At 33.5% G+C, this 17,838-nt stretch overlaps 1 protein-coding gene across 1 annotated transcript in view; it reads left to right on the forward strand.

The window, feature by feature from the left end:
- LOC111701845 (uncharacterized) overlaps positions 1 to 17,838 on the forward strand; it is a 69,824-nt gene that overhangs the window by 12,318 nt on the left and 39,668 nt on the right. The window contains exon 2 of the mRNA XM_023473309.1: positions 16,150 to 16,347. Coding sequence (XP_023329077.1) covers positions 16,276 to 16,347 — 72 coding nt within the window. The 5' untranslated portion in view covers positions 16,150 to 16,275. The remainder of the gene's footprint in view (positions 1 to 16,149; positions 16,348 to 17,838) is intronic.

Consider the following 17,838-nt stretch of genomic DNA (forward strand, 5'->3'; position numbering starts at 1 on the left):
AAATGAAAAGTCAGGTTTGCCGACCCTACGGGTTTGTTGATTATGCTGTCAAGTCAACATGAGAAAGATTGAGGTTGCAAGATTACAAAAATGGGATTAAAACAATTATAATTTTAAGATGAGTCGGATGAGCAGAGATGAGTACTGTATGATATGGATGAGTACTAAAGGATACGGATGAGTACTGAAGTATAGGGATGAGTCCTCAGGGATGAGGATGAGTACTGAAAAATAAGGAGTAAAATGACGCAACAAGGATAAAACTCGTCTGAGTTTGCTCCGGATACAGTTTAAAACTAGGTTCAAATAACAAAGGTTAATTATTGTGTCGAAATTAGGACAAATTTTCTGCTAATTCCTCAAGCAAGAAGATTTTTTTTTGTCGGACTGGAAAAATTGCAAATATCAAGACTTTCTGCATAGATTTAACCCAGATACGTAACTAAAGATTTTGTAAAGGGGGAAAGGTCGTTATTAACTAATATTTTTTGAGATCAGAAGAGGGTTAAAATAACGGGATCAGTCCTTTTATTATGAATATAAAATTATATTTGTTCTAAATATTCTTAATCCTTCTCAATTCAACCTTGCATACAAAGATACAAAGAAGAATACAAGGGCAAAGCATTGTTCCATTGTCTTGCTGGACCGAAGTAAGGATGAGTTAAAACCAGGACTACCGGACCAGGACCTGGAGTAATGATTGGTTCAATCAGCACTTCCGGACCAGAACCCGGAATAGGAATGGGGGTTAAATTTATAACTACTAGACCAGGACCCGATGTAATGGTCGGTTCTATCAAGGACTACCGGACCAGGACTGATGAGTACTGGACCAAGGACCCGGAGTATGGATGGGTTGAATCCAGGACTACTGGACCAAAACAACTCCAGTCCCTTTTATTAAACAAAACCCCAACCGGGATAAGGTTAAGTAAGATGTCAATTGTATATCTCCGGACTATGAGATGAGTAGAGAAGAATGAGAGGAGTAGAGAAGAATGAGAGGAGTAGAGAAGAATATGATTGGTTTGACAACCCCCAGCACCAGTCCTTCTCTTCCTTTCCGTCACACGCTGTTCATTTTAACCTAAACTGGATTAAAGGGACTGTTGACTTAATTTGAAGTGACCCTGTAATTCATTTTTGATGCGACACTTTAGTTGGATTTGGTTTTATAATTAATTTCTATTTTAACCCTTTATTTGGGTTAGGTCTTAATTAATTTCTGTTGTAACCCTATATTTGGATTAAGTCTTAATTAATTTATGTTGTAATCCTTTATTTGGATTAGGTCTTAATTAATTTCTGTTGCAACCTTATATTTGGATTAAGTCTTAATTAATTTCTGTTGTAACCCTTTATTTGGATTAAGTCTTAATTAATTTATGTTGTAATCCTTTATTTGGATTAAGTCTTAATTAATTTATGTTGTAATCCTTTATTTGGGTTAGGTCTTAATGAATTTCTGTTGTAACCTTATATTTGGATTAAGTCTTAATTAATTTCTGTTGTAACCCTATATTTGGATTAAGTCTTAATTAATTTCTGTTGTAACCCTTTATTTGGATTAAGTCTTAATTAATTTATGCTGTAATCCTTTATTTGGATTAAGTCTTAATTAATTTCTGCTGTTATCCTTTATTTGGATTAAGTCTTAATTAATTTCTGCTGTAATCCTTTATTTGGATTAAGTCTTAATTAATTTCTGCTGTAACCCTTTATTTGGATTAGGTCTCTAAGCTTTATCATTTCTTCATGGTTGGACCATTCACTGAAAATGTATGTAATAGTGTATAACTTAAAAATGTATATGGATGTGAATTTTAGTCACCGAAGTCAAAACTGAAATCTGAAACTGTGTGGTCTACTAGATGAACTAGATAGTACATCTAGGTTTACTAGATAATACATCTAGGTTTAGTTTTCAGAACGGATATTAAGGAATTAAAAGCGTTGAATAATTTGATGAGATGGAGGGGGGGGGGAGGATATTTGGCCGGATATTGTTGACTTTGTTGAATCATTTTGTTTTCAAAGGATTGAGGGATAATTATACTTCGCTTAGGGTGTGAAGGGGTGAATGGGGTCCACGCTGATTAAACAATTCGATCCTTCTTCCAGCAAACTTTTACTTTTGATCACACTGAACCATTTAAACATACAAATCTCTCTTTGCGTTTATTTAATGAAAACGTATTTAAAGACAACTTCGTAAGATTAGAGATTGTTAAATTAAAAACTAAAACTTTGTTGAATTAATAATAGAAGTACTAAACACTTCTCACCCTGGTTAGTCCAGAGTGCAGGGGGTGGGGTATAAATCTGGAAGTTTGAAGGAAGAGGGGGGGGGGGTGAATAACCAGCTGTGTAGGAAGGTGAGAAGATCAAAGGTTTGGTGACAAGGGTGACGAGGATTGACTGTAGGGTAACAGGTTCAGGTTGATATCTTGTCAAGTATCTAGGTTTAGAGGTGTGGTGGATATTATTAACATGTCCGTCTACACTGTGCACGGGGTATCCAGGTATCCAGGTATCCAGGTATCCAGGTATGCAGGTATCAAGGTATCCAAGTGTCCAGGTATCAAGGTATCCAGGTATCCGGGTATCCAGGTATCCAGGTATCCAGGTATCCAGGTATCCAGGTATCCAGGTATCCAAGTATCCAGGTATCCAGGTATCCAGGTATCCAGGTATCCAAATCCAAGAATCCAGGTATCCAGGTATCCAGGTATCCAGGTATCCAGGTATTCAGGTATCAAGGTATCCAGGTATCAAGGTATCAAGGTATCCAGGTATCTTGGTATCTCTATGATTAATGTGGGTTTAAGACTGTTACAGTGTTTATATAGGTACTCAGGTTCTCCAGTTATACTTCATAAATTTTGTCCAGACTAAAGGGATAGTAAAGTATTTTGTTTCAAAGATATAAAGAGAATTTTTGTCACATTCTTTAGATTCTTTAAAATGTTACAACTTAATTATTGGAACCATACATCGAAGAGAAAATAAAAGAAAAGTTAAAAATACGAAGAAGGTGGTGGTGGGGGGGGGGTATAAAAGTTGAGGAAATCTATATTTAATAAATTGTATGTTTGTAAAAATATCTACACTTGTGACAAGACGATGGTGGTGCTTGATGTTCCATGAAAATCAATTTTTACCAAACATCTCCCTCACACCTGGCTCCAGTGCAGGGAGTGCCACAAGTTTTCCTACAGGGTGATTCATCAAAACTGCAAAAATAACTAAACAAATCTTTAGAAAATACTATGTCAGAATTTCGACTCCATAAGTTGAAAAAAAATCAAATGTGAAAAAAAAACTTTTTGGAATATTTTGCCAAAAGTTTTTTGGATTTCAACAAAACGCTTTATCTCAATCTCAAGTTTTTTGAATCTCCTTGTTTAAAGTTGGATGAACGAGGGTATATTTAGAAGATGGAAATTATGATTCTAAAATATTCATATTTGTACAAATATCAAGATAGGATCTGAATATGGATTATGGGTGTAAAACTGTAGGTGGGGAGTGTAGGCGAGACACAACAACAGGTGTCGGGGGTGGAGGGGAGGGGGGTGGGGTGTTTTTTAATTGTCTATTCTTTGATTTGCCTTCAAAGGACTGGTCTGTTGGTTTGTTATATCTTAAATTATGAATTAGTTATTTTGTTTATTTTATATTTTGTAAATTTTATATTTTATATTTTTTATATTTTATATTTTTTATATTTTATATTTTGAATACTTTATATTTTTTATATTTTATATTTTGTATATTTTATATTTTGTATATTTTATATTCTTTCTATTTCTTATTGCCTATTCCAGGGGGAGAGCAGCAACCCCCAATGTAAACTAGGAAAATTTTCTGGTCGAATACAAATAGTGAAATAAATGTTATATAAATAAAAATATATCTAAAAAGTGTCATTAAAGAAAAAATCTCTGCCCCCCCCCTCAAACATACCTTAGTTACGCCTCAGCACCCCCCTTTCCCCTCCTCAAGGCCTTCCTCCTTACAGTTAGGGAACAGAGACATGTTTTATTTACTCGCAATTTGCATCTTAAAGTAAATTATCTATTTTATTGCAGGTATGTAGATTGCACTGTTATAAATCAATTTACTCCTACCCCTAGACTAACAAACATTACTGATAAGTGTAGCAATGTAAGATTTGGATGCAGACAGACAGGCACTCAGGCAGTTAAGCAGTCAGTCAGGCATTCAAGAGAGTTTTATGATTTTATTAAGACACTTTTCTTTTCTAGAGATTTTGAGGTTTTGTGAGTTTCAAATTTGTTTCAATTGTTAAATGAAGTTTTTATATTCGTTAATATCCCTGATAACTTGCAATCAAGAGGATTGTGTGCAAAAACAGTTTTAATTTTGCAATCTTTTACGATTCTGCGGAATGATAAAATTTTTACAAATCCTGGAATGAATGCCAATTAAAACTGCAATTTGTTACTGAATAATGGATTCGTAAATTTTAAGCCAATTGAGCTTTTTTTCCCTCAAAGTTTTCAGAATAATTATTCAATGTTTAGTCGAAAAATCGAACTATCGAAATAATTTCGGAATTACAAATATTTTGTTCCAAAGTATTAAAAGAACTTTAGGAATATCTAACAAATTATATCCCGAATATTCTCTTCCTAATTTCGATCAAAATGTTTGTTATTTCAAAATGCATTCGGAAATTCGACATTTTAAAGAAAAGAAATGTTAAGAATTAATGAACTAAGATTAATTGCTCACTGAACATAACATTATATACGCTTTGTTGCCAAATATGCAAAAGCTATTAAATCTTACTCATTTCTTTTCTTTGCTTTCATTCATTCTTTCATTTCTACACACATCTTTCTTATTTCCTTTTTTATCTATTATTCCTTGTCTCTTTTCTTAAATTTGTTAAATGATTTTTTTTATTATATTATTCTTATTATGTCACAAATAGGTTTCTTTTTCATTTTAATACTTCCCTCTCTTTTTCGTGATCTAACGATCTCCATACATAGAGAATAGAATATATAGAGAGGAATTAAAAGAATCTCTCGGTATGAATTTTTTCAGTCCCGTTCAGCCTGAAAGGGAGTTCAAAGTGTACAAATCATGTAAATGTTCACAAATTATATGCAGTAGAGTACATTAATACAGTATGTTCCCTATACTATCCATTTCAATTTCGAATTTTTTAAAGCTGTTAAATAAACTTTATAATTTTAATTAGGTGAATAAAAAACATCATTTGGAAAAAAAGTTGAACCATATGTTGATATCTTGAATATCTCTAAAATATTGGCTTTCCCTCTTTGATTACCTGCAGGCTACAATTATAGGAATATGTTTTTAATGAAAAAAAAACTTTTAGATTGATGTTTATCAACGTGTGCATGCCAGGCTATCAGAGAATTGAATTACAGAAACTCAAATAATTTTCAAGAAAATTTTTCTATAAAATGAAGTTCCAGGGCCCAAAAGGTTATATAGCACAAATATGTGAAGTACACCTGCAGTATGGAAACAGTACAACAAAATGGCCGTTTTACACTTTTTTCTAGTAAATAGGGGGGGGGATTTTTTAATGAATATTTTATAATTCATAAGTTTAGTTTTACAATCTTCTCATTTTCAATCGATTTTATCCATTTATTAAACTTGTCAAAGATAAGATCAAAAACAATTTAATAGGTAAAATGATTGTATCAATTAATCGGTTTAATTATCTACAATATGCCGCCAATTCCTTTCAAAGAAAGATCTAATTAAATTATTATAGATTTGTCTCAGTGCGCCAATTTTATTTCAATTATACAGAGTTTAGCTAATCTATAGTTTCATGTCTTTTCAAAACTTCAAACTTAAACTTCTTAAATAAAACATAAAAACATTTATGTTTCATAAAGCATTTAAGATAATAATTGAACCATTTCGGCTGAAGTTTACGCAGAAAGCAAGTCGTTTGGATTTCTACAGCAATTAGGCGAAATTTCATGCATGGAAAGAAAACAATACAACAATTTAAAGAGGAATGTTTAAAGATCACTTATTACATTTCAGTTAGAGGGTAGTTCTTAAAATTAAGTTGGTATATATTAAGTTAATTATATAGTTGGCTCCTAGTGCCCCAATAACTTGGTTAAAATTTAAGTTTTTTTTTACTTTTTTAAAGGTTCCAGTCCAGCATGATCAGAGACATTTAGACATTTCAAAATTGTGTTATTCATTTGTTTTTTTACACTATGCCAAATTTTGACCCGGAAAGAAAATATGTACAAAAAGATTGTTTTTGGTTCGTTTTCCCTTTAATTTTCTTAGGAAAAATATATTGAAAAATCTAATAAAAGCAAATTTTAGCAGAATGCAGTTTTGAAATTTTGGAAATCTTATTCAGTAATCTCTGGCATTTCTGCCTTAATGTTTATGTATCACATATTCATAATATAAAAGTAATGTTTAGATATTATGTATGTAATATGAAGGCGTTACCCTAATATTGCCCTCAAGGCCACTACTAGGTTAGATCGGTATGTGATGATGCAGAATATTTCTTTGGGCGTCAGGTTGCGTACACAAGCCTTCTTGTACGCACAAGAAAACTGCATTAGATATGATATCGGCGTGCCGCGTAAGTTTCTTTTCGAATATGCAGAAAACGCGGGAACATGAAATTTCCAGACAATCTTGCAAATGAAAACTAGTGTAGCTAAGAAAATCCTCTCCATGACGCATTTGATGCATACACTTTTTAGGCAAAACATCCGCGCGTTCAAATCTTTATCTCACGCACGTTTTTCATTGGGTTTCCGCGCGTAAAGTGTTAACCAGCTGAGCGTAATTTTAATAAATCATTTTTTTATCTATAAACTGCGACGAAGAAATGATAAATATTGACCTTTAAATTTTAACGACATGTTGCTTTGCACACTTGCAATTCCGTCTGTNGGGTAAATATATAGTATAGAACATGTTAAAATCCTGATAAAAGTCTAAGATACCATCTGAAGATTACCAGTGTAAATAAAAAATGATCCTGAAAAGCACCAAATCCTATTTACATTTTTTAGCCTTGATATTAATGCTTATCTGTTCTGTAAATTGTAAAAATTAAAAGCGAATTAATTTTTTTTTAATATGGAAAGGTTTGGTTTGGTTTGGTATGGTTTTATTTGGTTTGGTACAAGGTATACACTTTAAACTGTCCTGAGAGATGAATTCTTAAACTTTCCTCCAAACCTTGAAATGAATATGTTAATTCTTTTCATGAAGATGTTTGACCATGCAAGCCCNCTTTCAACTGCATTGTTCACAAGGCCCTAGCTTATCCTATGAATGCACTATTGCAATGTGTAGATAAATGTAGCATAATTAAGTAAAGATATATTATAATTAATGGATACATTAATTTACACTTAAATATATGTTAACTGTAAACTAATATCGAACAGTGAACAAAATGTTTTTAATTAAAAATAATTATTGGTTATCAGCTTCAGTGGTTTAGAGCTAGGCCCGTCCATGGTGCGTTACTTTAACGGAAAGGGGAAATATTTAAGGGAAGGTAATAGAAGCTATGAAGAAGAAATGTCAAAGAAAGGGAAGGATGCTTTAAAAAAGAGGATTTGGAAGGGAAGGTCGGTTAAGAGGAGGGGAATGTTAAAGGGATGTGAACGTCGTATGAGAGAGAAGGTCAGTTAAGAGAATAAAATGTGGAAAAGAATGTCGTTAAGGAAAGGGTAAATGTTGAAGTAGAAGAAATGACGGTTGTATAAAGAGATGTAGACAGTAGAACGGATGGAAGGTTGATTAAGAAAAGAGAATTTGAAGGAATGGAAGGTCGGTTAAGAAAAGAGAACGTAGAAGGGATGGAAGGTTGGTTAAGAAGAAAGAATGTAGAAGGGATGGAAGGCTGGTTAAGTAAAGAGAATCTAGAAGGGATGGAAGGTTGGTTAAGAAGAGAGAATGTAGAAGGGAAGGAAGGTTGGTTAAGTACAGAGAATGTAGAAGGGATGGCAGGTTGGTTAAGAAAAGAGAATGTAGAAGGAATGGAAGGTCGGTTAGGAAAAGAGAATGTAAAAGGGATGGAAGGTTGGTTAAGTAAAGAGAATCTAGAAGGGATGGAAGGTCGATTTAGAAAAGAAATATAGAAGGGATGGAAGGTCGGTTAAGAAAAGAGAATCTAGAAGGAATGGAAGGTCGGTTAAGAAAAGAGAATCTAAAAGGAATGGAAGGTCGATTTAGAAAAGAAAATGTAGAAGGAATGGAAGGTTAATTAAGAAAAGAGAATGTAGAAGGAATGGAAGGTCGATTTAGAAAAGAAAATGTAGAAGGGATGGAAGGTCGGTTAAGAAAAGAGAATGCAGAAGGAAAGGAAGGTCGGTTAAGAAAAGAGAATGTAGAAGGGATGCAAGTTCGATGTAGAAAAGAAAATTTAGAAGGGATGGAAGGTCGGTTAAGAAAAGAGAATGTAAAATGGATGGAAGGTTGATTAAGGAAAGAGAATGTAGAAGGGATGGAAGGTTGAGTAAGAAAAGAGAATGTGGAAGGGATGGAAGGTTGAGTAAGAAAAGAGAATGTAAAAGGGATGGAATGTTGATTAAGGAAAGAGAATGTAAAAGGGATGGAAGGTTGATGAAGGAAAGAGAATGTAAAAGGGATGGAAGGTTGATTAAGGAAAGAGAATGTAAAATGGATGGAAGGTTGATTAAGGAAAGAGAATGTAAAAAATACAAGGATACAAGGATACAAGGATACAAGGATACAAGGATACAAGGATACAAGGATACAAGGATACAAGGATGCAAGGATACAAGGATACAAGGATATTAGGATAGAGTGATACAAGGATGCAAGGATACAAGGATACAAGGATACAAGGATACAAGGATACAAGGATACAAGGATATTAGGATAGAGTGATACAAGGATGCAAGGATACAAGGATACAAGGATACAAGGATACAAGGATACCAGGATACAAGGATATAAGGATACAAGGATACAAGGATACAAGGATACAATAATACAAGGATACAAGGATACTAGGATACAAGGATATAAGGATACAAGGATACAAGGATACAAGGATACAAGGATACAAGAATACAAGAATACAAGGATACAAGGATACATGGATACAAGGATACAAGAATACAAAGATACTAGGATGTTAGGATACAGGGATACAAGGATACAAGGATATTTGAATGCAAAGATACAAGAATGCATGACTTAAGACTAAGAGTCAGTAAGAATAACTTTTACAACTTTTTTTCTAAAAATCCTTGAATGATTGTTTAACAATTACAAAAATCCCGCAAGTTGCAGAATTTTTTAACCATCTGAGTTGGTTGTAAACTGACCGTTATCTAACGTATATTAGGATACAGACCACAACACATTGGTGAACCATCATTTATAAAGTATCCTGGTATTTAAGATCAAATCACCTTATTAATTATCATTTGATAGCTTGCACACGCGCACCCATGATGTATAATGCCGAGATTAGTTTTATTGCAAGGGCGCAGTTAAAAAATCAGGTTTACTTCTTATAATTTGATTTTAAACTTGAATATTCATAAAGGGGGGGGGATTTTAAGTAGTTAAGATAAGGGGAGGGGGAATGTAATTTCAATGTGGTTTTGGAGGGAGGGGAAATGTTTGGTTTGGATAAAGGCGAAAGAGGGGATTTGGTTTCCGCTTCAAAGATGAGAGCTTTTCTTTACCCCCTCTGCTCCTGGTTGTGGTTGATTTAACTTCCTTTTCCATTTCTTCTGTTTAAAATTTTTACAGTTTATACAACCCATTCATTTTCAGACAATCAAACCAATATAATCATAGTTTCCTTCGAGCAATCTTTTTTCTTCCATACTTTGTTATTTTCCTATTTTTGGCGGTTCTTTCCTACTTTGTTTATTTGACTTTGAAAAAACCTTCTCTTCGTGCTTGTTTTTCTTTTAAGGGTCATCATGCACGCACATATTCATTCAGGGAGGGGGGGGGGGTGCTTGCTAAATACATACAATTGTGGCTTTAACCCTTAAAAAGGGGAAAGTAAATAAAAGGGAGCACTATCCTATACACTGCCCCGTATTTCGACCACCTTTGCATGGCTGGTTCCATCCTTCCATCTCCTTATCACCTCTCCCCCCACAATAATCCCCCCATCTTACTTCGTTTCCTCCCCCTGTATGAAAGTGCCCTGTATCCTGACCCCAGATCCTATTATGTAATATACCATCATATACTTCAAGACTTCATGGAGTAAGAGGGGGTGTAATTGGGGGTTGAAGGAGTAGAAGGAATAATTGTATTTACATCTGTATCTGTATCTGTATCTGTATGTGTATTTGTATCTGTATCTGTATCTGTATCTGTATTTGTATCTGTATCTGTATCTGTACTGTATCTGTATCTGTATTATTATCTATATCTGTATCTGGATCTGGATATGTATTTGTGTCTGTATCTGTATCTGTATCTGGATCTGGATATGTATCTGTATCTGTATCTGTATCTGTATCCGTATCTGGATCCTGTATCTGTATCTGTATTTGAATCTATATCTGTATCTGTATCTGTATCTGTATCTGTATCTTTATCTTTATCTATATCTGGATCTGAATCTGGATCTGGATCTGGATCTGGATCTGGATTTGTATCTGTATCTGTATCTGTATCTGTATCTGTATCTGTATCTGAGCACCTTCTAAACCTATGCTATACATGTTACTCTATTGTAATGAGGTGATAAATCATATAAACCTAGTTTCTTCTCCTCTTGCTGTACATTCATATCATACACATACAAAGATTCCTACAGAAATATCAACCCCCCCCCCTTTAGCAACATAAGTCTAAACCTTTTAAGAAATCTTACTTACACCCAATATATTCACGTCGTTCAGACCCCAGCATGTCCAAAATACCCCCCCCCCCCCCGGCTATTCTAAAAATTTCATATGAAGGGAGGATATAGGGGTGGAGTTTTCTAAGGATGGGGAGGGGAGGGGGTTGACAATACATTATAAAGGGAGGGACGGGAAAAACTAGATAAGATGAATAAAATGATTTGTATCGTTGGGTGATCCCACCCTTTCTCAGGGAACCATTTGTTTTCTTGCTACCACAGTTTTCTATTCTTCTTGTAGATTATCTTTTTTAATCTTTCCATTATTTTTTTGTCAAATTCTACAGGGGAGTTCAGACAATAATAAAACAATGAAATTCTCATGCACACTGTACAGTATTATCGCACAAAAGACTTTGAGGAAGTTTTTTTGCATCAATGGTTCTCTTAAACTGTAATCTTGTGTCTTTCAAGGCAGTGAATGTAAGCATACCATTAGAAGACTTTATTCAAGATATTAGCACAAAATAAACTTAGTTTCCCTTATTTAATGAGTTTCAGGTCGTCGTTGATTCTCATTCTTAGAACTAGGAAAGTATGTAAAAAACTAACCTGATGATTGAATGTCTGGCTAGCTGAGCAGTGTGCAGTTTGTACACTGTACATAAAATCTATATATAGGCTGAAGACGGATACCTATTTGACAGTAACCGATGAAGAAATTAAAGAACAATTTATTATATTTCAGACAATAGCATCGTTAAGACACTGCATCTGTACCGGAAAAGGGAGAATGGGGGGGGGAGGATTTTTTTCACAGACAACAGTAATTTTTACAGGAAAGAAAACACCGCAATTATTTAACAAAAGTTCTCGTCAAAACATTTATTTTCCAATTATCTGCGTGAAATCAACACTTTAATCATATTTCTTGGATAATTCTTCAAACATGAGACTATTTCTGATGGATTATAATAATTTTAAATGTCTCCACGCGTCTCTTCATGTGAAATATTAGATTTTAATAAGACTGGCATACTTTCTTATTTTTTATACGTATACAAATTTAATTTCAATCAGAAATAATTAATTATTTTTGTTTTTTGTTCTCTTTTTCTAACAATGTTCTATTTGTTTGCGTTATTTCAGAGCTCTGCGGGATCCATTTATTTTCTTTTATATCAAGATATTTTGAAATAACACATGTTCTTTAGCACCCAGGAGATATATGTATGATTGTGTACACCTGACAAACTTCAGTATAATCCTAAACCTTATCAATTAGTTCATTCATTCTACCAATCAGCTGTTAGATATATTTCTGTGCGAATACTTCATTTTTCGCGGATTTTTTCAGATTCAAGGCTGAATAAGGTTTCCTTCGGTTTTGTTTTAAAATATGTCTAACCAGAATGTGTACACCGGAAATTAATTGGTGGATTTTCTAAAGATATAAAAGTAAAAATTGTAATGATCTTTAAAGTAGAAAAAGAAAATCATTGAAATACTAGATATTTTGAATAAACATTCTAAAATTAAAGGTTACCAGTGAGGCATCAAAAATTAAGTTTTGAATATTCAATTTTATGTTATATTAATATGGTATTCAATGAATATATTACGCATTCAGATGCATGAGCATATGAATTTTTTGGTGTAGATATTAATATTTGCATGTTGATTTAATATAATATTCAAATGAATATATTTTTCCTTAAATATTAAAACAATGCGGACATCTTTAATTCTTCTTCGGATAACCTTCAGTCAGGGGCGTATTCAGGAATTTTTCCAGGAGGGGAGGGTTTAAATTTTTTTCTCATTCCAGGGGGGGGGCTCAGCATCCGTTGGGGCCTAAAAACCCCCTAAAATCAATAGATTTCACTGGTCCAGGGGGGGACTTAGCCCAATAGCCCCCCCTTGAATACGCCTCTGCGGCTTCAGTTGTTTCAAGTTTAAGATTCTACCCGTTTTTAGATTAAGATCTTTACGTTCTTTTTAAACCGTAAATATATACACTTGAGAATTTAAACTATTTGATCCTTTGCGATGTACAGTGTACGTACACTGGTTTACATAGATCCAACAACTCAGGCTTTCGTCAATTTTTGAATTAACTTTAATTTTCGGAAACATATTCTTTTTTTGCATTTTGAGAGTCGCTTCTGTGTTATGAGATTCTATCATAGTTGTATGAGCTTCTTCTCAAAGTTTTTTTGAGATTCTATCAAAATTTTATGAATTTATATCAAAGTATTATTAGATTTTATCAAAGATTTTTTGGATTCTATCAAAGGTGTATGAGATTCTATCAAAGTTTAATGAGATTCGATCAAATATTCATAAAATTCGCTTAAAACGTAAAAAGATTATTTAAAAGTTTTATTAGATTCTGTCAAATATTTAGAGATTCTATCAATAATTCAAGAAATACAATGTTTTATGAAATGAGATTAAAGTGTTATTCCACGCTAATATTTTGATAAGTAATTCTAAAAAAGCTTTATTAAATTTTACTAAATTTTATCAGCGTATTCGAAAAGGCAAACCATTTTTTGATCATTTTCAATCAGAACGAAATAAGTTCGTCTCTACCAGTGTGTGCAATGTCTAATACCCGCTGCAGGTATTTAGACTACTGTCAGTGGTTTAGCTTCTACTGGATGCCATTTCCAGGATTTGCAAAGAGGCATTAAAGGACTATATTATTTTTATCGTTATGTTTTCCTTCCGATTTGTTCCCCTTCTCCTCTCTTTTCCCTGTACCCCCCCCCCATCCCCCCATCCTAAACAGGAAGTGTTTCCAAAGAATTCTGTAAAATAATTGCGTATACTTAACAGCGTAATTTACTAGTTTTATGTCACTCATGCTGTCTATCTATCCATCCTTGTGATTTGCGTAGATTGTTTCTTTGCGTATGTGAGTACATGCATAAATTAAGCTCTTGTTGCCTAAAGGCATGAAGGAGGGGATGAGTGGGAAAGGGGGGAAGTACCATGCTATTTAAACATTAAAATCATCAATATAATATTTTAATATTCTTAAATATTTTAACCAATCCTTTCAAATTCTGTCAAGTAGTGTTTGCTCATAATTTGAGTGTGTGCATAGTGGATTTCACAGATAATACAGATAGTACCAGCTTATTTCAAGTCGATAATCCTTGTACATTTAAAGTTTATTTAATTTTAGATTAAGACCTTAAGATTTCAAACACGATCATTCGTTATAACTTTTGTGTTGTGAATTTTGGGATCAATTATTGATCTCCGGTTTATACAACTACGGTTTATGCAGATCTCCGGTTTATGCAGATCTCCGGTTTATGCATATCTCCGGTTTATGCATATCTCCGGTTTATGCAGATCTCCGGTTTATGCTCTCCTGTTTATGCAGATCTCCGGTTTATGCATATCTCCGGTTTATGCAGATCTCCGGTTTATGCAGATCTCCGGTTTATGCAGATCTCCGGTTTATGCATATCTCCGGTTTATGCATATCTCCGGTTTATGCAGATCTCTGGTTTATGCATATCTCCTGTTTATGCAGATCTCCGGTTTATGCATATCTCCGGTTTATGCAGATCTCCGGTTTATGCATATCTCCCGTTTATGCAGATCTCAGGTTTATGCATATCTCCGGTTTATGCAGATCTCCGGTTAATGCAGATCTCCAGTTAATGCAGATCTCCGGTTAATGCAGATCTCTGGTTTATGCAGATCTCCGGTTAATGCAGATCTCCGGTTAATGCAGATCTCCGGTTTATGCAGATCTCCGGTTAATGCAGATCTCCGGTTTATGCATATCTCCAGTTTATGCACATCTTCGGTTAATGCAGATCTCCGGTTAAAGCAGATCTCTGGTTTATGCAGATCTCCGGTTTATGCAGATCTCCGGTTAATGCAGATCTCCGGTGTATGCAGATCTCCGGTTAAAGCAGATCTCCGGTTTATGCATATCTCCGGTTTATGCAGATCTCCGGTTAATGCAGATCTCCGGTTAAAGCAGATCTCCGGTTTATGCAGATCTACGGTTTATGCAGATCTACGGATCTAATTAGTTTAGTATAGAATTTTACTATACAATTTGCCGTCGTCTAGAAATGTTTTATCTGTCTCAAATGAATCCTAAAACATTTGTCCACAATACTACATATTCAGTTCAACCACCATACATTGTCGGTCACTCCCTTTAAATCTCAAATCAAGATTAAGTGCAATTAAGATTAACAGTAGATACTCCACCCAAAAGTTCCAGCCTCAGTTTGCTTTTCTCAATATCTTCTCATTCAGACCTTGTGGAGTTACGAGGTCCAAAAGTCGTGACGCCAGCAATTCCACATATAATGAACTCTTTATGTAAAGATCATTAAATATATAAAAGTTACTTAAAGCCTGCTACGACTTTTTCTTTTGGCCTTTCTGTGTTATCTGTGAAAACAGCAATCAAATACGGCCTAGCCTTGATTTTAGCTAATTGCTTTAACATACGGACAATTAAAGGTGATGTAGGCGATAATCTTAATTTAGGGAGTGCTTTAACAATTGTTAGGATAGGCAGTAAATAAATCATGAAACCTGAATACATTGTTAATATATAATTGGTATAGAATTAATGGTTAAAGTCATCTTTTGAAAAAATGTAAATCTTCAAAGTTTCACATTTTTAAAGGGACTGTCGACGTAATTTGAAGAGATCAAACAAATCAACCAAATCCACCAAATCAACCAAATCAACCAAATCAACCAAATCAACCAAATCAACCATCTGAAAATTATTAATTTCCAATTGCGGGTTATCTACAGAATCAACTTACAGCTTTTATGCAGCAGAGAAAAAGAAGAAAATTGTCAAAATTAACACAATTCCAAATAGAAAAACGATGATAATTTCCACTTGTTTTTCAACAGAATAAAAGTTTAAAGGATACCTTGTGAAACGGAAAACTCNGTATTTTGGATAACTGTATCTCTACTATGAGAACAAACAGTTCTAAGCCTATAATTTACCGGAGAAAATAGAAAAATTACCAAGATTAAGATGTTTAGTGCGGAGGTACAAATTGGCTGAAAATTTAAAAAATGATTCACAAAAGTTTCTATAAAACCAGAACTAGCAATTTTATGGTTTGAGCTTAAATACATTCTACCTCTATAAACTCTTTATAAAATTGGATCAGTCATAAAATAAACCATAATTTAGAATTATTCTTATATTTATAATTATTTTCATCACTACCATAATAATCATTAATGTTGTAGATAATTATTATTATCATATTTTATTTCAGGTTTGCTAAAACTGAACGCAATGCCAGAAGATTCCGAAACCAAATGAAAACAAGATTTTCCTCCACCCTGTTAATGATTTAATTCTCTCCTGAGCTGCAGTTTCTACTGTACACCCTGTAGGCAGGATGAGACGACACCCTGTATCCTACTACGAATACCATGGGTCGGATAACTACTATGGAACCCCGTATAGAGGGGTAAGTTTGTTTTTTAATTATCATTTTTGACTAAATTGAATTATTTTTATATATTTTTATTTTTGTCTGATCAAGTACCAATAACACATTCATGTTTTTGTTTATTTTCTACTTTTATTTGTAGAAATTCACAGAAATAAACACTTTTTTGGTCAGAAAAATTACGTCATATTTAACATTTTTTATCAAATTAAGGTTTTACGTTGTAAATAGGGCCTTGCTATCTTTTGCATGAAGGGTCACTTGAAATTGCGCTTACAGTCCCTTTTAGAATATTTCTATTGGCTTTTTATGTGAATGTTGGGAGTGTTTTGTGTGTGTTTGTTTTGATGATGTGATGTTCTGTTTAACATCACGCTAATCCAATGTCACGCAGGTTCAATGTCAAACTACCATCTTCACCCAATACTCATTAAGGAAAGTTTTAGCGAGAAATGAAAGTTTTCTTGTCGATCTAATTATTATTTTCAATTATATCTGTTTATTTAATATTCTTAGTTCTTTAAATATTTGTTATACATTTCCTCATTAAAGTTAAGGTTTTACAACCCATAGTATCCAATACGCAATAAAGGAACTGTTTGCGAGAAATAAAAGTTTTCTTATCTCTTTTTATTTTCCTCAATTTTTATTTTTTATTTTGTATTCCTAATTCTTTACAGATTCGCATACGCAAGGTACTAATGCAAGGAAAGCTATTTCAGAGGTGTACGGCTTTTTTGTACTTCAGTGTACTGTCTTTGGGCGGAAAAGTAAACACAAGACGGATTTGACAGCCTGACATGGAATCCATTTTCACAAAAATAATCTGTAAAATTTTCTGGTCATAGGAAACTATTATATGAATTTTCAAAATTATCAAAATTCGATGCTTTTAACCTCCTTGATAGTGGATACTAAACGAACACTGATTTATCTATTCTTGTTTACAAATTCCGCCCAGAGAGAACTGGTTTCAATATGTACGCAGAGTATATGCAACTGCAATTATTTTTCCTTGCATTTTCTCTCAAAACGAGAAGTGATTGGTTTCTTGTAAACTGACTCTTTTTTGAACATTTGTTTAATTTATGTTCTAAATCCTTTGAAAATTCGCATACTTTCTCTTTAAAGAAGTTTTTACAAACAAAATTTTGCAAAGATTCTGTTTGAGAAGCCATACAAGCTGGAAATACTTTGCAAGTTCGACATTAATTAATAAGATTCAGCTAATCAATGAATATTTAAACAGTGAAAACCTAACGAGGAAGATACTTCATATTATTGTTTATAAGTCAGGAGGGAGGGGGAGGGGTTGCTAAGAAAAGGGAAGGGGAGGGGTATTGTTTATATGAAGGGGTATTGTTTACTTGCATAAAAGATGTTTTGAGTTATACTCTAAACTTCCGTAAACTGCGTGGTTTTGAATACGTTTATCATTTTTTGTAAATTTTAAAATATCTAAAAGCTTGTAAATAGTGAAACACATTATTTTACGAATACAGTTTTTAA

This window comes from Eurytemora carolleeae, unplaced genomic scaffold, assembly GCF_000591075.1.
Source record: "Eurytemora carolleeae unplaced genomic scaffold, Eaff_2.0 scaffold218, whole genome shotgun sequence".
Lineage (NCBI taxonomy): Eukaryota > Metazoa > Arthropoda > Copepoda > Calanoida > Temoridae > Eurytemora > Eurytemora carolleeae.